General features: G+C 42.6%; 5 protein-coding genes and 1 long non-coding RNA gene across 7 annotated transcripts; 3 read left to right on the plus strand and 3 right to left on the minus strand.

The window, feature by feature from the left end:
* Positions 1 to 426: 426 nt before the first annotated feature.
* LOC100836081 lies at positions 427 to 2,721 on the minus strand. The gene is made up of 3 exons (XM_003577982.4): positions 2,572 to 2,721; positions 1,835 to 2,033; positions 427 to 892 (listed from the first exon to the last, which is right to left on the minus strand). The coding sequence occupies exons 2-3, from the start codon at positions 2,019 to 2,021 to the stop codon at positions 687 to 689; spliced, it is 393 nt and encodes a 130-aa protein (XP_003578030.1). The 5' UTR covers positions 2,022 to 2,033; positions 2,572 to 2,721; the 3' UTR covers positions 427 to 686.
* Positions 2,722 to 2,861: 140 nt separating this feature from the next.
* Positions 2,862 to 6,609, plus strand: LOC100825955 (putative hydrolase C777.06c). The gene is made up of 12 exons (XM_010239802.3): positions 2,862 to 3,188; positions 3,293 to 3,444; positions 3,535 to 3,647; positions 3,756 to 3,797; positions 3,909 to 3,964; positions 4,141 to 4,217; positions 4,421 to 4,540; positions 4,986 to 5,062; positions 5,155 to 5,218; positions 5,467 to 5,517; positions 5,595 to 5,643; positions 6,310 to 6,609. Exons 1-12 carry the CDS (start codon positions 3,002 to 3,004, stop codon positions 6,426 to 6,428), a joined length of 1,107 nt encoding a protein of 368 aa, XP_010238104.1. The 5' UTR covers positions 2,862 to 3,001; the 3' UTR covers positions 6,429 to 6,609.
* A 148-nt stretch (positions 6,610 to 6,757) lies between these two features.
* LOC100836391 (protein HOTHEAD) lies at positions 6,758 to 11,781 on the minus strand. Its single transcript, XM_010239803.3, has 6 exons — positions 11,642 to 11,781; positions 10,756 to 11,122; positions 9,098 to 9,411; positions 8,633 to 9,021; positions 7,124 to 7,695; positions 6,758 to 7,037 (listed from the first exon to the last, which is right to left on the minus strand). Exons 1-6 carry the CDS (start codon positions 11,718 to 11,720, stop codon positions 6,983 to 6,985), a joined length of 1,776 nt encoding a protein of 591 aa, XP_010238105.1. The 5' UTR covers positions 11,721 to 11,781; the 3' UTR covers positions 6,758 to 6,982.
* A 63-nt stretch (positions 11,782 to 11,844) lies between these two features.
* On the plus strand, positions 11,845 to 13,468 carry LOC112272476. The gene is made up of 2 exons (XR_002966318.1): positions 11,845 to 11,983; positions 13,176 to 13,468. It is a non-coding gene; the product is annotated as an uncharacterized LOC112272476 (long non-coding RNA).
* Positions 13,469 to 18,905: 5,437 nt separating this feature from the next.
* Positions 18,906 to 20,889, minus strand: LOC100826268. The gene is made up of 3 exons (XM_003576413.4): positions 20,627 to 20,889; positions 19,425 to 19,615; positions 18,906 to 19,290 (listed from the first exon to the last, which is right to left on the minus strand). The coding sequence occupies exons 1-3, from the start codon at positions 20,768 to 20,770 to the stop codon at positions 19,185 to 19,187; spliced, it is 441 nt and encodes a 146-aa protein (XP_003576461.1). The 5' UTR covers positions 20,771 to 20,889; the 3' UTR covers positions 18,906 to 19,184.
* Positions 20,890 to 21,054: 165 nt separating this feature from the next.
* Positions 21,055 to 25,245, plus strand: LOC100836698 (zinc finger CCCH domain-containing protein 59). 2 transcript variants are annotated; one of them, XM_003577984.4, is made up of 10 exons: positions 21,055 to 21,212; positions 21,304 to 21,583; positions 21,828 to 21,951; positions 22,083 to 22,202; positions 22,402 to 22,519; positions 22,822 to 23,240; positions 23,353 to 23,653; positions 23,775 to 23,871; positions 24,378 to 24,523; positions 24,724 to 25,245. In XM_003577984.4, the coding sequence occupies exons 1-10, from the start codon at positions 21,120 to 21,122 to the stop codon at positions 24,850 to 24,852; spliced, it is 1,827 nt and encodes a 608-aa protein (XP_003578032.1). In that variant the 5' UTR covers positions 21,055 to 21,119; the 3' UTR covers positions 24,853 to 25,245. The 2 variants fall into 2 exon arrangements, with proteins under 2 accessions (XP_003578032.1, XP_010238106.3); XM_010239804.3 differs by lacking the exon at positions 21,055 to 21,212 and having other exon boundaries at positions 21,559 to 21,650.
* Positions 25,246 to 26,461: the final 1,216 nt, after the last annotated feature.

Here is a 26,461-nt window from a genome sequence, read left to right on the forward strand (position 1 = left end):
TCTTCAAAATATCTAAGTTAACCCGACACTATCGACCCCTGTGAGCTTGATGTTCTATTGTTCTCCAATTTCACCTTTGAGGATGAACCCTAGTTTCTAGAATGGGAAATGCGGGAAAAGGAAAGGGAATGGATATAGGGAAGAGGAGGGGAAAGTTGAGTGGTTTCTCTGCCTAAACCAAATGATTCCTGCCCTAAAACTGGCAGCATGACATCTGCCGGTCGTCACATCAGCAGTTTTGAAGTTCACGGGGTAAATTAGTTCCGGGGTCTATACGAACTTAACTCTAGATGAAAAACTTAACTTCATCTGCACCGTGTATGGCCTTATTATGCCAAGAATAGATTTGCCTGCCGCTGCTGCTGCTTGTATGTGTACGAATTTAATCATTTTTCAGTAGACGAAATCCAGATCATACAAAAGATGTATGTTTCGTAAAAAGCTTCTAGGTGATTTATACACAATAGTGCAGTTTTACAGGTCATGTCACACCTTATACAGCGCTGCTCAACAGAAAACAGCAAAGATACACCGAAGCATTCAGGTGTTACAATTTTCCTCAAGAGTTTGGCAATGCCATACACAAAGCCTGTGGATATCTTGCAAATAATGCATCCACCTACATATTAGCCGATGTAGTTTTCCCAGCCAGTAAAGATAAAATCTCTCCAAGGCATACTCCATCCTCACTTCTTGTCGGATTCCTTCTTCGGATGGATAGCCTCAACGATAGCTTCGATCTCTTCCTTTGCACGTTCAAACACATTTGGTCCCTTAACTTTTTCAACTGGCGTGTCCTCATTTATATCATTGCTTGTACCATGAGTCTCATTCTCATGGGTCTTCTTATGCATGGTGACCCCACTTTCTTCCATAGAGTCCTTGTGCAATTCTGCAGGTAATTCAGAGTGGTGCACAATAATCAAGAAGAGCTTTTAAACAGAGCACTAATAAAAGAACACAACACCACCATACATGATGACAGTACAAAGAATTGGAACTAATGGTATTGAACACTATGTTTCAGATCATGCACTGTTGTCCTCTGTTTCATTCTCGTATATACTTTATGTCCTTCCTTCTGTGAGTAATGGAAGACCTGCTATGTACAGTAGCTTCTAGAGACACAATATCTCAAAAACACTTTTTATACCTGAAGTTTTGTCCACAAAGTTCTACTGTTTCAAAATTTGGGCATGTTTAAGTTACAAACCGTAAAATCATACGCTCAAGAAGTCTCCATTATAACTTAGCAAAGCTGAAAATCCTTATGTTCTCAGTCTGCATATATCTCAGAAAACTCTGGCACACAAAACACTGCTATTCCTCAACAAGGTGAAATAGATCCTACAGAAGCATACGGCAACTTAATAGTCCATCATTGTCAACAAGTGAACTGGATATGCATGAAAGACGCACTACTTTCTCCCAAAGAATTTCCTCGGTAGGTGGCATTCAAAACATGAAACCCTATCAGCTGACAAGAATTCAAAAGCTGAAAATTGCGCATATGTTGGTACTACTGGAAACTGGTAAGTGGCTAAGGTCGTGACTTAGGTAGACTCACTTGAACTATGAACAATTTGAAGTGGTATAATCACTCTCGATGGGACAAGTGCGATAGGTAAAATAGCACACAGATGTGAATTTTCCCTGTGTGGCACCGCTGCTATTCCTCTTAGCCTACCTACCCATCTTTTTTCCTTCCCATCTACAGTAATTTTTATTTTCAACTCCTACTGTTCATTGTGAGTTCAACTCAAGGTACATAACAGGCAGAAATACTTTGTCTAAGTTAAAGTAGGCAAAATAGCATCAACTTAAAGTAAATTACCACCCTCCTTCCTGTGAGAACTGGAATGGTGCTCCATCTTATCGTGAACAGCCTCCACGAGAGCTTCGATCTCTTCTTTAGCCCGTTCAAGTAGATTTGGACCCTTCACCTTTGCCACAGATGTTTCCTCGGTTATGTCGTTGCTTGTTCCGTGAGTCTCCTTGTGATGAACTTTGTCTTTGTTCATTACGCACCCACTCTGTCAAAATATGCAAGAGCTTCCAGTCTCAGTAGTACTACACAAGAAAGTGACGTGAAACTAGGGATTTGCACCCATCGAAAATACCTTATGCAGTAAGGAAGTGGTTAAAAGCTTCTTTTACAGTAAGCCATACAGGATTACAAGCAATAGGTTAACTCTAATCAGCACCAAGTACCACAAACCAAAAGGCCTTAAGCATCTCCTCTGCTAGCTATAAACTAAGAATGCTCATCAAACCAGTAGCCTGTAGCCCTATACAACTCCAGAAACACATTCACAAATCTGACTAGCTTGCCGCGGCTCCCCGCTAACTGCCCAGCACCACTCTTTTGGAAACATAGGCACTAGAGACGGCAAGGAACGCCATTCATCTACTCGCTGATTGAAGATTCGCATTACTGGTTCCGGAATGGAATGGAAGCGCGCATACGGCGATCTATCCTAATCCCCGGATCGGGCAAATAGGAAACGCCACGTGAAGCGCAAGGATGGCACAGTGGTTCCTTGAAAAGAGAGCGGGAGAGAGATGCGTTACCTGTGGCTGGATGTCGTCGCCGGCGAGCCGGCGAACTCGATCTCCTGCGGGCACCGGGCCGGATGCGGATGGCGGTCGTAATTGGGGGAGGAGACGATAGGAAGGCAAGTGAGAGAAGGAAGAGGCGGTATTATTCCTCGGCCCGGCCCACGTAGCCCACAAACACCACCAGCGAATATTACTCTGACATGCGGGTTCCCTGGACTGTTGACCCACATGTCAGAAAACAGTAGAACCAGCAGGGAAAAGACTCTGGAGTTGGACTTTCACTACAGCGGACAGAAAACGTCGGGCCCACTTGCCAGCGTCACCCCCTCCCGCTTCGTGACAAGCGGCCGGTGGCCAGAATCAGGCGACGAGACCCCGTCCGTCGTTGCCGATTCGCCCGCCGCCGCCGGCCACTCAGACGCATCTGTGCTCTGCTCCGTCGATGTCTGGGGCGGGCGCGATCGCCGCTCTCCTGCGTGCCCACCGTCTCCCCATGCTGCATTCGCCCTTCGCGTGCTCCCTCGCCGCGGCGCGCAGCTCCCCGCGCGCCGCGCATCTACCTCTCCTCCGAGCCCCGGCGGCCACCCCGCCGCTCTCCTCCCGCGTCTCCCTACCGTACCTCCACTCCGGTGCGTCGCCTACTTAAAAGTAAAACAGTAACTGCATAACTTGCCTTTGGTGCCCCAGGCCCCCAGCTGTTCGATGTAATGTCTACCCGTTGTGAACCTTCCAGCGCGCTCCTTCTCCTCCTCCCGCGGCGCGGTCTCGTCCTCGGCGGCAGATAATGAGGAACCGCGTCAGTCGGAACTCATCTTCCTTGGCACAGGCACCAGCGAGGGCATCCCGCGTGTCAGCTGCCTCACCCACGCCTCTAAGACTTGCCCCGTATGACCCTCCACCTCCGTCTTGGTATCAACCGCGAGCGGCCCCGCGTTTTTACAGTGCCCACTTTGACTCAGGCTGTCATTCTTGCAGGTTTGCACCAAGGCAGCTGAGCCAGGGAACCGGAACAGGAGGCGCAACACCTCCATCCTCCTGCGTCACGTCACGCCGTCTGGCACCTCCAATATCCTCATTGACGCTGGCAAGTATGCGCTATTGCTTGCACCACCTTACTTCATTTCTCTTCAAGTAACGTCATTGGAAAATGGAGTAATGTGTTATTGCCTGGTTCATTGATTTGTTTCTTCTATCAGATTCTTCTACCACTCCGCGCTCCAGTGGTTCCCTGCTTTCGGGTATTGAACCGCTCACATTTTCTTTTTCTTTTTGAAATCCAACTGCTCACCTTTTCTGTTATTTGTTTTCAAGAAACTTAGTCTTGCTAACCATTTACTGCTGATCTTCAGGTTGCGGGCAATCGATGCTGTCATTATTACCCATTCTCATGCTGATGCGATTGGAGGTCTGCAATGTTTTCTAACCTAATGAACTCCAATATATCGGTGCTACTCAAATCCTTGGACCATCTATCAATTCAAATGCTTTCCTCAAAGAAATTTGGTTGTATTAGTCAAGACGACAACCAATCATCCTTATTGTCTTGTCCTTTCTTAATAGATAACATCTTATATGGTGTAGGCCTTGATTGTCTTCGTGATTGGACGAACAATGTCCAGCCTTCCATCCCAATTTATGTAGCACAACGTGATTATGAGGTTGGAAAATCTTGTACTGAATTATGTTATATGTTATTTTTCTCTACTATTACGGCCTTAGAAAGTTTGATCAAATACATGAAAATCCACCATGCTAAATGAAATGTCTACTGAAATATTATTGCCTTGCATTTTCTGTTCCAGATCTTAACAAGTGGTTCAGTTTCTTTCTTTCCATTTCCCCGTTTTCTGGTCTGTATCAGGTGATGAAGATGACCCACCATTATTTGATTGACACAAGTGTGGTTATACCTGGAGCTGCAGTTTCAACATTGCAATTCAACATTATAAAAGAGGAACCATTTCGTGTTCATAATCTGGAGGTCTGTAATCTGAAACGATAACTTATATAAGTAAGAAGTGGAAATATAGTTATAGACGGAAGTGATTCCTTGCAATATTTGTCTACGAATTACAGATGAATTTCTTTTCTTTTCAGTGGGTTGTAGTAAGAGAATACTCCGTATAGTCAGTTGTACAAATGTAAGGTTATCTACTTATACTTAAAAATTGATTGTGTTGTTAGTAACAGTCAACAGTGCAACTGTAAGCTCTAAATGTCGAGTAAATCTGATTTTGTTGATGGCTCAAGGCAATATGGGGAACTTTTTAACTTTTGTCTTGAACTCATTATATTTTTATTTATGTTGCCTTCCCAAATGCGATTTGCTTCCCATTATGTCACTACGTGCTAAGTATACTTTGGATCCATAGCAGGCTGAACTGTTCAATTTATTTTGCTAAAAAAATGTAATGTCTATATTTCAGGTGATTCCCTTGCCTGTATGGCATGGTCAGGGTTACCGTTCCCTTGGTTTCCGTTTTGGTGACATATGCTACATAAGGTAGATCGAGTTCCTGCATGGCTCGTTTGTTGTACTGAATTGTATTGTTGGAGCTTGGAAGGCATCTGTCTGAATTGCTTTGATGTTTGCAGTGATGTCAGTGATATACCTGAAGAAACCTACAGACTTCTGGAAGACTGCCAACTCCTTATATTGGTATATCGGTTTTTTTTGTGCATAACTCCGATTGCTAAATCATGAAATTGCTGGATTCATTGGAAAGCTATGTTTCCTATGCTGCTATATTTTTACCTCATATATTTGATTATTAAATCATGTATCCATTGAAAATCTCTACATTTCTTCTGCTTCTAGCTTTTGTACTGGCACTAGCATCTTATGCATCTCTCTTGAGTGTTGACTATAAATTGGATTGATCTTGGTTTCATATTAACTTTGTACAGGATGCTCTTAGACCTGATCGTTCTTCTTCAACACATTTTGGATTACCAAGGGTTAGTTCTAATACATCAGTTTTAACCTTCTTACTGTTTTGCTGTATTCAGTTATGATATATTCTTCAACTGTACAGGCCCTTGAGGAAGTCAGGAAAATCAAACCAAAGAAAACACTGTTTACTGGTATGGCCTTATTAACTGATCACTTTGTTGCCCCTTTTATAACTTTTTAGCTAATTTCTTCTTCCAAAACAGCTTTCAGTTTCAATTTGGATTTCACTCTGGATTTACCAAAGCACAACCCACTTTACCCACTCTTAAACAGACTGCACGGCTTGCAACTTAAAAGTCTGCATGATTGTATTGTACGGTTGAGAAATGTTACCTATCTGTTGTATAATGTATAATGGACAGGATTTCATCCAGAAAAAGGAAATAAGAAATTCAGGGCATTTGACTAACAAATCATCCAACTATGTGATCTCTTTAGGGACCTGTTGAATAATTTGATTATTCCGTGTCTCCAACATCAAGCAAACTTCTTAACACATGTTGGCATTGTTATACCTTACTTTTCCAGCTTTCGGTGTTCAGTGTTACCTCTCAAATACTTGTCTACCTTTTAGCACACTGGATCTCAATATTTATGTCAATCACAGTTCATAACTTAGCGGTGTTAGGACTTAGGATTAAATTGTTAGGAACTCAGTTACAATCTCCTGTTTTCATGGACGTAAAACTATGGGAAGCCTATATTGTACTGTGTAATTTCTTTCAATTTGGACATGTCTCATCTTCCATTGTCATGTTGTGGTGCTGCTGGTAAATTTGACTGATTGGTGTCTTCAGGAATGATGCATTTAATGGACCACGAGAAAGTAAACGATGATCTTGCCAGGCTGATGGAAACAGAGGGGCTTGACATCCAGCTAAGCTATGATGGTCTCAGTATACCTGTAAGGTTCTAAAACTATTGGAGCACGAAATGTTATCTTTCGGCACCGTTAAATGATGAATGAAATTACATATTTTCTCTAGTTTCATTGTGTAAAGTGATTACAAATGTAATCCCTGTCCCTTCAACAGAAGAATCTTATGTATCAAATTATGGCTTACAATTGCCAATGGAATAAAGCTTCACTGCAATAATTTGTTCAACAATTTCCGAATCGATGCTTTCTATTCTTTTTTTTTGTGATATATCACATTCGCACCATCTAATGGATTTTAATTTGAAAGGACATTCAATTATTTTGTAAGATGTTTTTATCAAACCATTCATGTAAGATTGGGTCCATACTGAAGTAGTTCATCAGGGCTTGGGTCTCGAACTCTACTTAAGAAGAAAAGGAAGAAAGATGGGTCAATAAACAATTTAATGTGCAGCATCATACGTGACAAATAGCTACTGGGTACAGATGAAACTCCTAGATTTTTTTCATTGGCGATTCATGCTTGACCCCAGCAAAAATTAGTAATTCCTTTCTAGGTCACACATCATACACGGCTGGTGTTGAGGACTCTACACTCCAGCTGCTTGTCCTAGTCGTCCCCTTAAGATCTTCACTCCAAAGTATCTGAGCAAAAAATAGGATCAGAAGCTGTTCAGTCCAAATCAATAATTTATTTTGGCAAGTAATTAAGGTTATCCCGTATTAAGTACCTGCCCATCATCATGACCGTGGCTTGAGGATTGGTCCCTGGTGATCTAGAAAATGTTGAGCCATCAATAACACGGAGACCTGAGACTCCAAGCACTCGGTGTTGCTGGTCAACCACCTTTCCTACATTGCATCCACCATGATAATGCCAGATAGTGATTACTGTGTCCTTGCAAAATTGCTCCAGGGATTCTGTGGTATTCGTATGCTTGGGTATCAGATTTACATTAGCCCGCACACTCATGTTGAGCATCCTTTCCATTTCATATCCAGCAGCATCAGGAGTCAATTTAGCAAAGCGGTTTGTCTTCAATATTTTTTCAATGGTCTTGATACCATAGACACAACGACTGAGATCCTGTGGATGGCTGAAATAGTTGAAAGTAACTGCTGGGTTGTTCCTGACATCAGTGTCTATGAGGACAAGATGGCCTGTAGATAGTGGACCATCAATCTTCTCAAGGATAAAACCACCTTGGAATACCTCTTTGGGTAGATTAAGTTTGTCCTGTGCATACTTCTTGGCTAGTTCCAGGCTTCTTTGTTTGGGAGGAACTGTGGACAGCTGTCCAATCTGCATTGTAGGAATGTAGGATGTTACTGCATTAGACCAACAACGGCAAAAAAGGAACAAATACACGTAATTGTGAAAAAAATGATGACATAGTTATACTTGTGTTTCAATAGTTTAGCTTGTTTACACTTCACAAAGTACATTTCCTTTTATTTAAGATGGGGGGGCGGTCCAAGACAATAAGTTCTGAAAATCAAACAATAAAATCATGAACTAGTACTTTTATAACTTCTATTTCTTGAAATGTATGATAACATGCTTAGTTATACCCATATTGATTTCTTGATAACTGGCTTAGGAAAAATGCAACAATATAACAATGACTTAGAACTTTGAAAAGTGCTATTTCTTCAAACTATGACAATATCCATATGCATGTATGTTATTAATAAATGGGTAGTTCTAAATTTACGTTCTGAATGTTGTAAATATGACTATATGTGTTGGTGTACACACTTTAGACTGGTTTCTTCCCTGTTGATGTCTGCGCACTTCAGCTAAAAAAGTAGTACTCCTAACTGTTTGTGACATCGGCCCCTATCCACCCATTTTAGATCATGTGTTCCTTAATTTATTTGCCTACTTTCTACAAAAAAGAAAAGCTCCCGTAATGCAATCTGATGCTTGTGGTGGAATTACAAAATTTGGAACTACTACCACCATTCCTAAATGTAAGATGCTCTAGTTTTTTCTGAAGTCAAACTTATTCAAGTTTGACCAAGTTAAAAAAACTACTAATACCTGCAATATCAAATAAGTATACTACGACGATTTATATATCATGAAGGACTTAACTAAACTAATTTAGAGTTATACATGTTACTAGATTTTTCTATAAACTTGGTCAAACTTTAGGAAGTTTGAATTAGACAAAAAGCTAGAACATATTATATTTAGGAACGGAGGGAGTAGTATGCAAACAAGATTGATGCCAAACCTCAGCAGACATGATTCCGTGGTGGCAGTGGATGCTATCTGATGACTGACCAAAACCACTGCTGGCCTCGATGAACACACCGGCTCCAGTTATTCCAACAGTCTCAATCAGTGACTGCCGAGGGGGGCTTTTTGTAGGTATGAAGATGGAGTTCATGGGGTTGTCAGCCATCCGTTTTCCCACATACTTGTTGTGGAGAATTACAGGAATGTTATGATTCTTAAGATCATTCTTGGGCCCAATGCCACTAAGTAATAGCAGCTGGGGGCTGCCGATTGCCCCAGAAGAAACAATGATTTCACTCTCTCTGTTGTTGTTGAGGAGTGCCTGGTGGAGTCTCCCATCCTCATCGGCAAATTGTACCCCGATAGCCCTTGGTTTCAGTCGTCCTGCATCAGAAGTGTTCTTGTAAAAACTATGATACTGTTTTGCAAGAGGATACAGCTCTCAGGAGCTTGGGTATACCTTGTTGCGAGTTAAACACTATCTTGTGCACACTAGCATGAAGTAGCACCCTCAGGTTGTTAGGATCTCCAGCTGCAAGTAAGTCAGCTGCTGTGTGGCGGTGGCCATTCTCGTCAAAGATGGTGCCACCAACCTTGGTCCCAGAAACATGGTCGTAGGTGTACCCATTGAAAGGGGATACACCTGCTTGAACAAGCCCATCCCGTAGTGCAGCCTGCCAAGGCGCGATCTTAGGCCAGTGGACAACCTTATCCTCTACCCAAGGGTAGGACTCATTCACCAGGTCTGCATCCCAGCCAACATCCTGGACGAAGCTGTTGGTCCAAGAAACACAAGGTATGTTAGCAGGAATATCTAGCATGCTTATCAGTTATATATCTGGTGAGCCAATTCTTGATTCAAACTTCAAGTTGCTCTGAAAAGTACTGGGGTTTGGTTTTTGGCAGCTTTGCTTAACTAACATAGTTGCTATAGCTTCAAAGAATTATTGATAGGCCCAAGTATGAAGCTGTGTGATTCCAGCATGGAACATGAGCTATTCTTTTATATGGTTTTAATTATGTTGAGAGAACAAAGCACGTGTTTCTGTCAGGTCAGTTACTTCTTTGCACTACCAAATCTGAACACTTAAATGCAAACTAAATGCAGTATCTGCTTGTTTTTATTTATGCTACTATTAAATTACCCACTAGTCCTCATTCGTACTCAAGTACTTAAGTTTAAAGCATTACCCATTTTACAACAGCACTGTAATAAATAAAACTAGGACCAATGCCAAATTGTCAACCAAAATAAATGTCCTAATGCAGTCAACGCAGTGTTGGGTATGGCAATGCAGAAGATAGTTTTTTCTTACAATTCCCTCTTTGGATGGGTAATTTTAGTCCTCTTAGGATATATATTTAAGGTGTTTAGACTTGTATTTTATTTCTGGACTGCTCTAGAAATAAAGTGTCTGTAATCTGAGAATCCTAATTAGTAGCTACTTAAGAATAGTGATTTGTGCAGAATCTTCCTTAGCTATTCTTGCTGCTTAGACTAGTGTTTTATTTTGTGAAACTGTTGTAGTAGTAGTGGCTGTAGTCCGAGGCAGATAAATACTTAGAAACTGCATTCGTTGTTCTTGCTGCACATTTCAGCAACCTGCAAATGCAGAGAGTGAGGAATAGGAATGGCACTATAGCAGCATTGCTAGGATGTCAGCACTCAAGCAGACCTTTACATTTATTTCCTCCTGGAGCTATCACTGCTCTGCAGTTACCCTAGATCTGACATTTACTGGCCTGAAAGTGACAGATCTTGTTCTACTGAATAATGATATGGCACCTAAGCTAACTTGATTTTGGTTCCAGTCACAGCTACTACTTACTTACTGCTTTTGCTCTCTTTAGTAAAAAAAGTTGCTAGTTCTGACTCCTGGTCATAATTGCGACCAACATGGGGAAGGGGAAGGCTGAAAATCTTGCTGTACACGCTTGGGCGTGTGTAAAACCTCAGCATCAAAAGAGCAAGTTTTTCTTTTGTAAAATGTCTCTGTTTCTCATTGCTCCGAGCGAAGACAATGTCTCGTGTTAAAATCTCTTTGATTGTCATGCACAGAGGGGAAAATAGTAACCAGTTAAGAATACTGATAGGCAACATAACAATGCATTGCGCACCTTGAGCTGGCCCTGCTGTAGAAACCGGCATTGATGCAGGTACCACCGCCCAGCACCCTTGCCCGGGCATTGATGACTCCATCGGTGGAGACGAAGGCCTGAGATGCTGAGTCCGGCGCCATATTGCTCAGGCCAATGTGGAAGTTCTCCATATAGGAGACGTTGCGGTTGCCATAAGGTGATCCACCTCTCTCCAGCAGCAGCACCTTGTACTTGAGCGACAATGTCGCTGCCAGGGGACAGCCGGCGGTGCCCCCGCCGATGACAATGTAGTCGTACGTCGCGTGGCGCGTTGTGGGGAAACTGCTTGCTTTCTCCAAAGAAGGAAGATTTTTCAGCGTGAATGGCTGCTTGGCCGCGCCTTTCCCTGCAGGTACAAGTGTTTCATACTGTTGTCATTACCTGCTTTAAGTTTCCAAATTCTATCTTAGCTTTGTCTTTGATGAAAGGATGTCCTGATCTAGTTGAGCTAATGTACTTATTATTCCTCAAAAAATGAACTTATTACTATTCATCAGGGTATCATGCTATCTAGGACGGGATAACAGATTATTAACAGATGCACCTTTTTATAGCATATCCTTTTGTACATTTCAACATATCATTTTCTTTCTAAAATATATAAGATTAGAATAATGCATGGTCTTCTCTGTCCAAAAAAAGGAAACGAAAGAACATTGTCCGAGGAGACAACTACTGGAACCAAAATGTCGAAGGAGCCAAGTCACGCTGATTGAGCAAGTTACATAATCTCACAGCATTTTAAGTTCTTCATTGGAAAGGTGAAGCAGAAGTGTTTGGACTGAAGCAGAAATGCTTATAAAATACAGATAGGAAGAGACACAGATACAAATGCTTAAGAAACACAGATGGGAGAGGCCCGCACCTTGGGATAATCTGAAGAAGCAGAGGCATACTATGACCCTGATGAAGGACGTGGATATCACTCTCCTGCTCGAAGCCATTGAACCTGAGAAGCACCTGCCTCCTCTCCGAAAGGACAGTGGCTCTACCTGTCTCCTTCCAGCTCTCGAGCTCACTCACCGGACTTGAACCTGCTTATGTAGACGGCGCCGGAGGATTTGAAGCCAATAGAGCATGGTGTGTGCATTAAAGAGAGCTCACCAGCTGCAGTAACTGCTATTCAATGTAGAGGGAGCACTGGTCCGGTACAACTGTGATTTATGGACTTCATCAACCAACCAACCAATGCAAGGCTGCGTCGAAGGTACCCATACCACCCCCCTTCATTTACAAGAATGACTGTCGTCCCTCTCTCTCTCTCTCTCTCCCAATTTTCTTATATTTCTCTGTGCCTATCTTTTTGCCGATTGGTTAAGCCAGCGCAGTAGTATTTAAAAAAAATGTTTAGTGCATTTTAAATTGCAGTCCTGTTCAGTAGATGCTGCCATTTATGGATGCCAGTCATTCCATAAAATGCTAGCTGTAGAAACTGTATGGTGCTATTTTAAATGTCAGTTGCAGAAAGCGTGCGCTGTCATCTTGATTTACCATTTGCATGAAATATATGCTTTGCTGACAAATCTTCCAGAGGCCTGAAGTACCAGACCATGGTTCAAGTGAACAATAGGAGTACATGCTTCTGCAGAGTTATTTTCTATTTTCATTTCATTTCAATCCAAGCTAGTCAACATCCCTGAGAAATCAAGAGTTAAAAGGTGCAATATAATCTATTTCACGGAGTTACTGTCAGTATATGCAATATAGTATTTCTTCTTGCAAATATTACTACTGATAATATGATGCATACTCAAGAAGCTAGTAGCCAAATAAAATTGACCAAGTATGTGACCTATGGTGTCCAATCTAGACTAAGGATTTACATTGGTCACATAAATAGCATTAATGATATTCTTTCAAGAAACAAATAGCACTAATGTATTGATGGCCATAGGAAGAGAGTATGTGATATTAAAATGTTGCAGTATTCCTCTGGTTAGGGTGTCGTAGTACATCACATTTCTCAAGACTGTCAGGATCAACATAACTGGTCTTGGCACAATGCTGGCATTGAACCCTGATGTTCATTGCACCGTGCTCACTTGTCAGTACCAGTAAAAAGCAATTAGACACCCACATACGCTTTCAATTAACACACACGAAAAGAGTGAAACCTAAAGTAGCACAACTACCTCGACGTTTCTAGGTTGCTCTTTCCATTCCCCTGCTACCATGGAACCTGTGAGTTGAAAAGAGTAAAAGGTAATGCATACTATTTACAGATACGCCAGCTGCATGCGCACTACCTCTGCCCTCTTTTCTTTCCATGCATCCTTAACTTGCGAGTTGAGAAGAGAAGCGTGAAATATTAACTAGAGACTGCTGCCTTTCCAAGTTACAGTCTGGTTTACCTTCCTTTTTTTTCCCTTCTATAATCGTGTCTGTTTATCTGTCTGCAGATTTGAAGAAAGAGACATCCTCGACGTTTTGATGACCTCTGAAGGACAGAGGAGGTTTCACGATGGTGACGCTTACCAGCCTGCCCACAGGCAGTCTTCTCATGGTACGAACTACAGGTAAATAAATAAATATACACGACTACCCTTAGTTATTCAGAGACCGTTCCATCTGCACACACACACATGCCAAGTGCATGTATGCAGAAGCAGTGTAACAATAAACAAGCTGGGCCAAGTTCTCGCTCGCCATGCAGTTTACATTGACACGGCCTGGAAACGAGGATCAGAAATCATTCAGCCGCCCCTAGCGTAACGTAATGTACTACAGTAGTATCATCATCAGGATCCAGCAGGCTGCTCCATCGATCCCCCCTCTCTAGATTCCGAGTAGCAATCATCCATCCATAAACCATAAATGGCAGCAAAACAAAGGCGTACTGATACTGCTAGCTAGTAGTGCATGGATCTCCCCTATTCTTTTAAGACCCCCGGCCGTCTTGTTTTCGTGTGAAGCAGCGCTTAAATACGCTGGTTATATCATTAAGGATCCTAATAATAAGATTAAAACAGTGGCAGGGGCCGATCGACGATGCAAGTCCTTATTAACTCGTGTGGGGGCAATCCGCAACCCCCTCCCTGCCACGGCCTTGAATGGGGATCGCGAAATCGCAGACGGGGACCCTCCGGCTACAAGAAACCCAGCTCCAGCCACAACGCCGGGCCGGGTCACGGCGTACGAACGAACGAACGGTCCAGGATTGCCGAGATGGCCGCGGACAGTAGTTGCCAGTGTCGGTTTGCAGTTCCAGGGGGCGAGCGATTCACTGCTGGCTGTTGATGACGAAAACCGGTTGGCCGGAACTCGTCGACGTGAATGATGGCAGACTGGTGGATTGCTTATTTGCTTAGCTGTGCGATACGGTGCGGGCTTGAATGAGGAGGAGGAGGAGGAAGCTAGCGGAGCCGCAGGGGCCGGAGAGCACATGGGCAGCTGGGTAAGTGTATGCCTGTGCGCCCCAGGCGCTGGCTGCTTGCTTGCTCCCCGGTGCGGCTGCAACCACCCTGTCCGTGTATGTAGGTGTGGTCGCCGACGATGATGAAGCACAGGCATAGCACCGCCGTACCACCACCACCAGTCCACCGTGAGTCGACCGTAGCCCGGCCCCGATGCACGGGCCGCAAGAGTCCAAGACACGCACCCAGATTTGTGATTTCCCTTGGGGCTCGCCTGTGGAGTGTGGACCGGTCGGTGACGGTCCACGTTTGCCCACCATGGATTCGATTGGAACGGCCACCGGAATACCCAAGACGGTGGTCATGTCGACATCCATTTTGTTTTTGTCCAAAAAGAAAAGAAAATTACAAGCAAGCCCGTCGTGCCCGCGAGTATGGGCCATTTGCCAATGTGCATAGGCGTTCAGTTATAACCGAAACTTCGGTTCGGTTCTTAGTTTTTTCACGAAATTCAGTTCTTCAAATATGATGATCGAAATCATCTTGAAAATTTTGATAACCGAAAGTTCGGTTTTCGGTTCTGAACGGAACTAGCCGAATATTCTCTTTACGGTAAAAAGATAGTACTGAAAACAGATTTAATTTGTTCAATCTTCCAATTGCAACATAAAAATAGATTTAAGTCTTACAAAGTTGCACGCAAAAATAAACACACATACATGGCAACAGCCATCAAGTATCATCTAACATGTAGTAAAAACATTAAATTTTGAAGATGACGGACAATGAACTTCGGTTCTTCGGGTTTTTCGGTTAACCGAAGCTAGAAACGGAAGAACCAAACAAACTTCTGTTCTTCGAGTTTGCTGACCGAAGTTTTAAACGGTTCTCCGGTTTTGGTTCAATCGGCTTCGGTTTCTGGTTCTTCAGTGGTCGGTTTGGGTTTTTTGGTTTTAATGCCCACCAGTACTTCCGACTACGGTGGGTTGCCGCGTGTAGGACTCCGGGCCTCCGGAGCGAGTTCTTCCTCACGCCGTAATCCCCTCTCCACCGGCTGGCCTCTGGCTCGGTGACACCGGTCACTGTCAAATGTCGAGGGCTGGGCTCACACCGCATGTACGGGGCGATGGTGGCTTGGAGTTCGGGTTGTAAATGGTGCCCGCTTACCGCCGTTTAGGTGCAGCACTGTAAAAACGAGGTGAAGAGAGCAACGCAGACAGCTTAGAAACGCGAGAAACGGGCTACGGCGTCATCTGACATCCCTACTTGGAGTTGCGGCCTGACGTTGTTTTGAGCGGCTGTCCATGCGGACAGGGCCAGGAGACCGTCAGTTCGGCATAGACTCTAGAAAAAAAAAACAAGTGAAAATGAGTTTACTAAACAATTAGTAAGATTCACATATTTATCTTCAAAAAGCTATGTCGATGGTAGCATGTGATGACAAGACCCTTATCCGTGTGCGCGCATATATGATGATGTGTGCGCGTACTCCGTATGTCTTCTGAATAAAAAAACCAAACACGTGACGTTGTCATGTTGGATGAATCAAGTTACTCCATTTATTAATCGACAAGAAGTTAGTACGGCCCAAGGACGCATTCTTGTTCGCCACATTAACTGGAATGGATTAATTGATGTTTGTTGCTGAGTCAAGGACTGCAAATGGTAAGGGTTTTATCGATAGGGATATTGCACGAATTGGGTTAGGTTTGGTTGGAGAAGCTCTACCATTAAACATTCCTCCAGCCTAATAATCTCAGGCTCTTGCACAAACATCCCTACTTGCTCAGTGCCATCAGCAGTCGGCCGTGCCCCTCCCCGGCGAAAGGGCGAAGTAGTACTCCTCGCCGCCTCTCGTTGCTCCAAAGACCTCGGGTCAAGGTGTATTTGTTGTGTTCTGCTTAATTATTTCCAAACCTGCACTTAAAATTTCGACTTATACTGGAGTACATCAACACAGGACTTTTGTTCTATTTATTTTTTTGCGAATAACACAGGACTTTGTTACTACTTGAGCTGGAGATGCTAACAGCAAAGGCGGTCTCACAGTATGTACCAGACGCAGCACGTACGTGATATGGTGCGGTGGAATTTAATCACCTATCTGATTTTTCAAAGAGTTAATCACGGGGTTGAACTCATTGAAAACATCACACGTCAACGTCGAGATTGAATGTGTCGTGGATTCCCAGCTTCATGTTCCAACTCCGAACGAACCTACTTAGAGCTAGCTAGGTCTGCACGGGGGCGATCCTTCCTTGTCACCTCGTGTACAGCTTTCTTTAAGGAGAAACGTAGGTCAGCACGGGACGGGATTGAATGTATCTGCCGCCAGCCCATCAGTCATTCCGAGCAAGTATTCAACCAAGGATGAGACCCCAGTACAAGTGTACAACTGTACAAGTAAAGATGTGCAGATCGAGAGGCACAATGTTGAAACAGAGCATGCATGTTTTTTTCTTCCGAAAAGGAACAGAGCATGCATGTACTTCCTATATTAAGTGTAAAAATATTACATGTATTTAGATTTTTTTTAGGTATAGATATATTCATATTTTGACAAAGTTTAGACGTCTAGTATGGAATGGAAGGAGTACAACGGTGGTGTAGTGTACGACGGCAATGCAGCGCACGCTCGTGTTGATCGAGGAAAGGAAAGGTCCGTTGCCGCCTCCGGTGATGCACTCGCCGTCGGTGAGTAGGTTGGCCTAGGAGAGGCGAGGACTGGGAACAGGAATGAACTGATTCGCTCTTTGGTAATCACAGTCTAACCAAATTAGTAGCACGTGAGGCATTATCAGATCGAGTCGTGTTGGGGTTTTGGGCGATGTTTTCACAAATAATCCACGAGATTACATGGACTACGATCCCAGTGGATTTTGTTCATGGACTTTCAATTATCGGAAACGCTCTGCACACGAAGAAATTGGTACGACGAAATTACCATGTTTCTGCACTTGTTCCCTTCCGCACGAGCTCCCAGCTTCATGCCCGTTCTTACTCCCCTCCCGGCTGCTGCACTTCCTCCAAAACACGCACACACCCCGGTTTTCAGTGTCCGCGCCTTGTAAAACTTGCCCGATTCTAAACGCTAATATTTGCATCCAAATGCATGCAACTCACCATAATATATAGAATTTGATCTCAGTTACAAACTGTCCGAGACAAGCTCTTCGACGGGACGACGGCAACATCGTGGCCATGGCCTGGAGAAGAAATTAACTTGACTAAAAATCATCCATTAATTTAAAAAGTCAGACGGACAAGGAGAAAAATCCTATGCGACCCTTGCATGAACGACCCAGTGTCTGGACCCAGTTTCATATCGCTGGATCAGCCGATCTAGTCACGCTCAAATCCCAACTGAATTTGTTGGCATGCTTGGTGAAGCTATTGCAATGCGCCATGCTTTAATTTTCGCTGAAGAAACTGGTTTTCAGAAGATTATTGTGGCATCTGATTGTGCTAGTCTTATCAACAAAGTGAAAAGTCATGAAATTGATAGATCTTGTACAGGTGCCATAGTCTTCGACATTAAGAGTAAGGCTTCAAAGTTTAAATCCTGTTGTTTTACTCATGTTAGTCGATCTTGTAATGAGGCAGCTCATGTTTTAGCAAAATCTGCTGAACATGATGTACGGTCTTACTGGTTTAATGAGTCACCTGATATTATTAGGGCCATTGTATGTACTGAACAATCTCTATTTGCTTAATTGAAGCTGCCCATTATCTCAAAAAAAAACTGAATTTGTTGGCTCCTTCAGGTCAGATCGTGCGGTGAGTGTTTCGCAGGAGAGGTCGTATAGGATTATTTACCGACGGACAAGGACGACGGCGTGCTCTATTTCTCATCTTGTCGGGGTCGAAAGAACCTTTTTTATGATATGCTTTTACTTCTTTTCCTTATCACGTCCTTTCAGTCTGTCGTGGCAAATAGATGTATGTATCCCTTTGATCGATCCATCCAAGCATACATTGGTTCTTGTTGATTATTAAGCTATTTAAAACTGATGCTGCTTGGCTGTTCATCGATCGACGCAGAGACCGGGATATTCCTTCCTTTTTAAAATGTTTTTGAAATGGTGGTGTGCAAATCTAAAAGACTCTTATGTTTGCAATTGGGCTTGGGCTTTGGATATGCTTTGTTTTTATTGACCTCGGCTCTTCTCTCGAGCCTGTTAGCTACTCCTTCTGTTCCAAAATATATAAATTTTGTTGACCGTCAAACTTTCTAAACTTTGACTAACTATATAACGAAAAATATCAATATCTATTGTGTCAAATGAGGATTATTAGGTCCGCTGTGAAATATATTTTCATATTATCTTGGTTTGACATTCTATATGTTATATTTTTCTTATGAACTTGGTCAAACTTTAGAAAGAGATAGCACTCAACAAAAGTTATACACCCTATATTTTGAAACAGAGGGAGGATATAGTCATGGAGGTGAAGATAGAATTGTAAGGAAATCGTACCACAAACATCGTAAAATATAGCAACGTCACTCACCAATCCTGGAGTAAAAGCTAATGATCCCTCGCCGTCCCATCTCTTTGGTGGGACAGTGCCTTGGATCAGGACCCAACGAACGCTCACGTCTAAGAAAATACACAAACAGCTTAGAATTACAGCACAAAACAATTTAACCACGCATGACTCTCAAACCAAAGTTATATAACTCTAGAATCAGGCACAACACGAAATTGTACCACAATAAAGTTCACACATGGCACATAAATAAAGGTATAAGATATAGGGTGTGGCGTTGGGACAAAATTGACAAACAGTTACTCCGTGAATACATGGTTTATGTGGCATGACATCACGTTTAAAAATACTTGCTTATAATTGTGATTTTGCATCACATAGACCACATAGAAACAGAGTAGCTGTCGCTCAAACTTTGTCTAAACAAATCAAAATAACCTTGGCATTTTACAAGGGAGGAAGTAGGTGCTTAGCCGCAAGACAAAAATGCCTCCACCTGGACTCAACCAAATGCTACTGGTATTTAGCCGCACAAGACACAAATTCCTCCACCTACTCAAGTACTCAACCAAATACTACTTTCTTAACTTTCGTGACACAGTAGGCAAGGCCTGCGATCCCAGAGACCACGATGATAGCACCTATACACGCAGCCCTACGTTCCGCGTACCTGTAGATAAAGGAGCCACAATTAGGTTAACTAGAGAACGTCAAAATGTTATCTAACCACAAGAATGATCTTAAATATTCCCCGCAAAAAAAAAGTGATCTTAAATACACGAAACAAAGTATACTTGTACTTACATAGCATCACGCTCGTCCTTCTGTTGCCTTGCAACTATGATTTTTTCTAGCCTTTCTCCATTACTAATCATGATCTTTTCCATTTCATCTAGTTGCATATAAATGCGTTCCTCAGGAGACATCAACCTCTGCGGGATATGCCCTTTCCGTCCTGACTTGTCGAGTCTTGCAACATGATGTGAGAGAGAATTCTGGGTATACATGAAAGATGGATTTGTATTAGAATCAACTTTGGAGCACATTAATATACTCCCTCCGATAGACGCTTTTTAAGCGTAAATACATTCATATATGGACAAATTTGAGACAATTAATATAGATCGGAGGAAGTAGTATATTTCCATGTTTCTTCGCTGTAAGGCCAGGTATGTGTGTGTGTAGGAACAACATGCCAATTGGCAAATACTCCATCTGTTTCGAAATACAAGGCCAATGCAAGATTTGACTATTACTCCAGTATGTTACTTAGTTCCCAAATATAATATGTTTAGGTTTGTCCCAAGTCAAACTACTTCAAATTTGACCGAGTTTATAGAAAAATTACTAACATCTATAATTCTAAATTAGTTTTATTAAATCTGGCATGATAAGTATTTTCATAGTTATTTCCGTTACGTTTTCATAATGGAAAGGGGAGGAATCGCGGGTTGAAAAACAATTTTAGTACACTTGTTTTATATCATAAAAATTAGTACTCCTTCCGTCACAAAATAAATGACGTGGATTTGTATAGATTGTTATACAAATCCACGCATTTATTTCTGGACGAAGGAAGTACATTTTTCTATATAAACGTGGTGAAAATTCTAAAAGTAACTTGAGTAGGACAAAGTTAGAGCACATCCTATATTTTGGAAAGGAGGGAGTATATACCATAAATTAATTTCACAACATTAACGACAATTTTACATGATCAATATATGCACTTCTGACAACAGCCACGGCTCTGTATCCTCTATATATGTTCCCTAACTTAATGGTCTTCCTCCAAGTTCTTGGATGTACGGAGAAATTAATATCAAAACAAGACCAAACGGGCACCAGATTTACACAGAAACTGACTTCAGAATATGAGACTAAAGATTTCTAACCTCTCAATTCCATGGGGAAAAAAAAAGACGAATTCGATATCTTTGACAGATTCATACAGGGATCAGGGGATAGAATTGATAGGAATAGATGCATCGAAAGAGGATGATTACCTCGATCGGTTCGATCCCATCGGAGCTGGAGAAGCGCGAAGTTTGCGTCAGCGACTGGGCCAAGAGCCGATGCTTCCCGTCGAGTACACGCGGGACGGACTGGCTGAACGCCCGGCAGCCGGATCGGAGCACCATCGACGCCATTGTTTTGGAGATCACTACTTTTTTGGGGACGGGGATCCTACGTCCTACTTGCAACTTGCCAAGGATCTCTACTAGGGTCGAGGTATTTTCGGTCGCCCGAGGAGGCGAGGCGTCCTACATAATTTTGTCTTAGCCTTTTTTTTTTTGAGCGATTGTCTTAGCCAAAAGTCCATGCCAAACGGAGCGATATGCTGGGCTAGGTAGGCCGCACCGGGCCAGTCGACACGAGAGGCAAAACCTTGCCTACCTGGACCTCGGCCTAGGCCCAGGCCCAGTAATAATTGGTAACAGATCCAGAAGCACCCCACTGGCCCCCCTCGTCGTCCTCCTAGCGAAACCAAAACTCCTGATGGCCGCCGCTCCTCCACCGGCGCCGCCGCGGATCCTCCTCGCCGGCGACGCCCATGGCCGCCTTCACCAGCTCTTCAAGCGCGTCAAATCGGTCTCCTCCGCTCCCATCTCTCTCTCTCTCTCTCCTCAACCTCGTCTTTCTCGCCGGTTTCGTCTTCTCATTCGTGTCTCTGTGCGCGCAGGTGAACCAATCGACAGGACCGTTCCACGCGCTGCTCTGTGTGGGGCAGTTCTTCTCGCCCGAGGCCGCCGAGGGGGACAGCCTGCCAGGGGACGTCGCGGACTATCTGGAGGGACGCGCCGACGTGCCCATCCCTACCTACTTCACCGGTGACTACGGCCCCACTGCGCCACGCCTCCTCTCCAAGGCCGCTGCTGACGCCCGAGGATTCTCCCCCGGCGGCATCCAGTTATGCCCCAACCTATTCTGGCTCAGGGGCAGCGCTCTCTTCAACCTCCACGGTGAGTTCTCAATAGAGTACCCTTCCAACAGTCATGTTCATTTGCTACGCTCTCTTCAACCTCCACGGTGAGCTCTCAATAGAGTACCTTTCCAACAGTCATGTTCATTTGCTACGCTTTTGTAGCAGATAAATCCATTTCCTGTGAATATATGAGCTAATGTACCTGAAAATTAGATCATTGTATTTGTTTGGTATGCTTACTTTAATGCTTCCATTGATTGGTTTTTCCCGTCTGTTCGTAGGTTTATCTGTGGCGTACTTGTCAGGAAAGAAAGGGCCAGGAGGGCCTGGCTGCTACAGCCAAGATGATGTCGATGCGCTGCGGGCTCTTGCTGAAGAGCCAGGAATTGTTGATCTGTTCTTGACATATCCTTTGTTTCATTGTACTGTTCTGTTGAATATCCACTGTTAGTACCAAGCTTTTTTATTACGTATCATAAATTCTGAAAGCATCAAGGATGCGTGCTTGGCTCCCTTGACAATAATGGAGATTGTACTAATGAATGGCCAACTGGAATGGTGAATGGAGCTGATACTTCAAATGTCCCTCCTCAGGTCTTGGATCCTCAGGGGTATGATCCTGTTGTTGCCGAATTGGTTGCTGAGATTAAGCCAAGGTTTGGTTTCTAGACTCATATAGTAGTTTAATTGTTGAGGCTGGCCTCCTTGAAGAACTAATTTGGAAATTTGTATATATTGATTTGATAGATGAGAGATTCTGGGCACTACCTCAGCCAGTTTGTCTGTGTTAGTTTTTTCAGTGGAAACCAGAAACAAAACTCTGTCAAATTTGTCACTAAGTTTTTTCTTTTGCAGATATCACATTGCAGGTACTAAAGGTGTATTTTATGCAAGGGAACCTTATGTTAATGATTCCTCTCCCCATGTTACCCGTTTTATCGGACTTGCTAATGTGGGAAACAAAGATAAGCAGGTATATTTATACAATTATACTTAACAAAATCCCTGTCCTATAATACTTTTGTGTGCATATTTCCATTACCCTGCTACATTTTCCCTTTAGTGTGATTCGTGCCTCAAGATTCATTCCTTTGTCAGCATATATCTCAAGACACTATTAGTCTTTCTTTAGATTTCTATCTTCTGTACCCAATAAAAAACATTTCTATCTTCGGTAATAAAATACTTTGACAATGTAAATCTGCTGCTTTGTTATTTAATCTAATAAACTATTAAGACATTAATTGGCTACTCCTTATTGTATATACTTTTCAGAAATTTATTCATGCGATTTCTCCTACTCCAGCATCCACCATGTCCAGTGCTGATATTCATGTGAAACCTCCAAATACTACTGTATCACCATATCTTGCTCCAGCAAAATCTGTTCCTGTTGAGGACACTACAAAGCGTCCTGCTGAGAACACTGATTTGCAATATTGGCGTTATGATGTCAAGAGGCAAAGGCAAGGACAGACCAACGGGAGTCTACTGTGTTTCAAATATACATCCTCTGGGTCCTGTCCCCGAGGAAGTAAATGCAATTTTAGGCATGATGAGGAAGCCAGAGAGCACTGTCAGAGAAATGTTTGTTTTGATTTCCTAAACAAGGGGAAATGTGAGAAGGGCCCTGAGTGCAGATATGCTCACAGCCTTTCTGAGGAGGGTGCTGTTAGGGATGCAAAACCCCGTAGGTGAGAGAACTTGTCCAAACATCTCTCTGTCTCTTTCTCTCATGGGTATTGCTAGCATGTAGAATTTCATCATTCTGCTGTGGAACTCATCCTGTATTTTCGTTAACTATAGTGACCGAAGACGCGTTGAGAGCAGTTGCTGGTTCTGTTTGTCAAGTCCAGATGTTGAGTCTCATCTTGTTATTAGTATTGGAGATGGTTACTACTGTGCACTTGCAAAGGGGCCACTTGTTCCAGACCATGTCCTAGTGATACCAGTTGAACATTTTCCTAATACAGTAATGATGCCTGTGGAATCAGAGGCAGAGCTCAGGAGATATAAGAATGCTCTGGGTAAATATTATGAGAAACAAGGAAAAGCAGCAGTGTACTTCGAGTGGGTTTCACAGCAGTCTCGTCACGCAAACCTTCAGGCAAGGCCACTTTTGTCTAGTATGATTGTTCCATCTAATATTGATGCTGTGTTTGGAGGCTTTTATCCATGCAGCTTCTTTATGTTAAAGTGGATGGTAATCCTCCAAATTTTGTGTGCAGGCTGTTCCTGTAGCATTGTCAAAGGCAGCTAGTGTTAAAAAGATCTTTCACTTAGCAGCCCAAAGACTGGGATTTGAATTTTCTGTTGTGAATCCAGGTGATCCATCATTTAACTTTTTTTCTATGGCCGACTTTAGGAAAATGAAAGACGCAATCACAAGCACATTCTTTCACTGCATGGAGCCGGCGGCATGCATGGTCCTGGTTACCTACTAGTCATTATTTCCAATTCAGAAACTTTTAGAAACATATAAGCCTCACTGTGTTGCATTTACTTATTTTGATGCCAATGTTACTTCGAAACATGATGTTGCTTCTTTCAGAACACCTTCAGATTTTGAACATATGCTGCTGGTTGTTGCATGACAAATCATGTTTTTGTGTTATTTGTGAGTTTCATGTGGTGACTAGTTGACTGAAATTAGTGAATTACAAATCATTGTCCTGTACAAATGGCTATTTCAGTTTGTCATACACTCATACTGATTGAATGCGTTTACTCTGATCACCAATAAGTTGTAGCTGTTCCCTTTCTATATTAAAAAATAACCTGTTCCTGCATTCTATTTGTGCTAACCTCCTCGTTGTTTTGACTTTTCGCAGACGGTGATGCTAATCAAGGTAGAGAGCTGTTGAGGTCACAGTATGACGGCAAATCTGGCTTGTTTTATGTAGAGCTCCCAGAAGGTACACTACTCTTGCATATGATTGACAGTAGTGAGAAGTTCCCTGCCCAGTTTGGACGTGAGGTATGCCGTACAATGATCATTTGTCCATTTTTCCATATCCTACTCAAACATGGAAAGAAAACAAATGTTGATGCCACAATAACCTAATTGTTAATCTCAGGACATACCTCACATACAAGGCGATGTCTAATATTCATGTTGACCAATACATGTGGATAATCTTACAGCTAGCTGAATTTCTGTCCTTGTACTTTCTGCAGGTATTGGCGGGGTTGTTAAGCATGGCGGATCGTGCAGACTGGAGGAACTGTAAGCTTTCCAAGGAGGAAGAGATTCAGATGGTAGCTGATTTCAAACAAGGGTTCAGCGAGTTTGATCCTGCTGAATGATGGCATGCTCAAGCCACCAATCACTCGGATCTCCTTGATGCTTGGGAAGGTTATGAATTGAAAGTCGCATGCCTGGCGTTCATGAAGACCTGCCTAGCCTTTGCATGTTCCCTACAGGTTGTAGCTGACGCAGAATTTACTGATAGGTTTCACATTTTTGTAGCTGACTTTCACTAGTAATTAGGTTTGTCATGTGTTTGAAAAGAGTCATGGCTGCTATGGACAAGCGGTTTTCATTGTGTCCCCTTTTAGAGCATCTGTTTCTTTGTTTGGACTTTCGAGAACAAACAACTTTCGCCGTTCTTTCCCAGTTTCGTTATATTTGGTCACCCACATGATGTTCAAAGACTCTGGATGCCCCAAATCTACAATGAAGATTATTATAGTGGATCATACATGCCTGCACTTGGCCACATATGCCCCAATGCTACACCAGTGTCAAAATGTAGGTTGGAGCAAGACCTCCACTTGGCCATATATATCTCTACTCAGGGATGCAAGTGGGATCCTGCTTAATTGACTTGCCAATTCAAAAAATTTAATCAAAATTTGACTTGGAAGATTTAGTGGTTGGCCCATAAGTAGGCTACATTTTGTATCCCGTTTCAAAATGCAGGCTAGTCTTCAAGATGAAGCTTTGATCATCAATATCTATCAAAACTTGTTCTAATAAAAGAACAAGTACTTCCTCTGATCTTAAATTGTTGTCGAAATATTACATGTATCTAGACGCTTTTTAAGAATAGATACATCCATATTTGAGCAATTTTGAGTCAAAAATTTAGGATGAGAGAGAGTACACACTAGGAAAGCGTGAATTGTTCTCGGGTATGCATTAAGTGCTTATTTTCAGCAAAGCATGTTCAGATAATGTAACGGCTCTATGTTCTCAGGGACACTTAACACCGTGTGTAACACCAAGAAGATTGATTGTTCAATAGAGGAATTTTCTTTTTCATAATCACCGTAAACAACTTTCACCATTCTTTCCCAGTTTCGTTATATTTGGTCACCCACATGATGTTCAAAGACTGTGGATGCCTCAAATCTACAATGAAGGTTATTATAGTGGATCATACATGCCTGCACTTGGCCACATATGCCCCAATACTACACCAGTGTCAAAATGTAGGTTGGAGCAAGGCCTCCACTTGGCCATATGTACATACCTCTACTCAGGGATGCAAGTGGGATCCCGCTTAATTGACTTGCCAGTTCAAAAAAATTAATCAAAATTTGACTTGAAGATTTAGTGGTTGGCCTATAAGTAGGCTACATTTTGCATCCCGTTTCAAAATGCAGGCTAGTCTTCAAGACGAAGCTTTGATCATCAATATCTATCAACACTTGTTCTAATAAGAAAAACAAGTACACACTATGAAAGCATGAATTATTCTCAAGTATGCATTAAGTGCTTATTTTCAACAAAGCATGTTCAGATAATGTAACGGCTATGTTCTCACACTTAACACCGTGTGTCACACCAAGATGATTGATTGTTCAATAGAGGACTTTTCTTTTTCATAATCAACGTGACCGACCGATAAAAAGACAAAAATGATTTGTTGCACGCGAGATCGTGGAAAGGCCCGTGCAGTACAGTCCACTG

This window comes from Brachypodium distachyon, chromosome 4, assembly GCF_000005505.3.
Source record: "Brachypodium distachyon strain Bd21 chromosome 4, Brachypodium_distachyon_v3.0, whole genome shotgun sequence".
NCBI lineage: Eukaryota > Viridiplantae > Streptophyta > Magnoliopsida > Poales > Poaceae > Brachypodium > Brachypodium distachyon.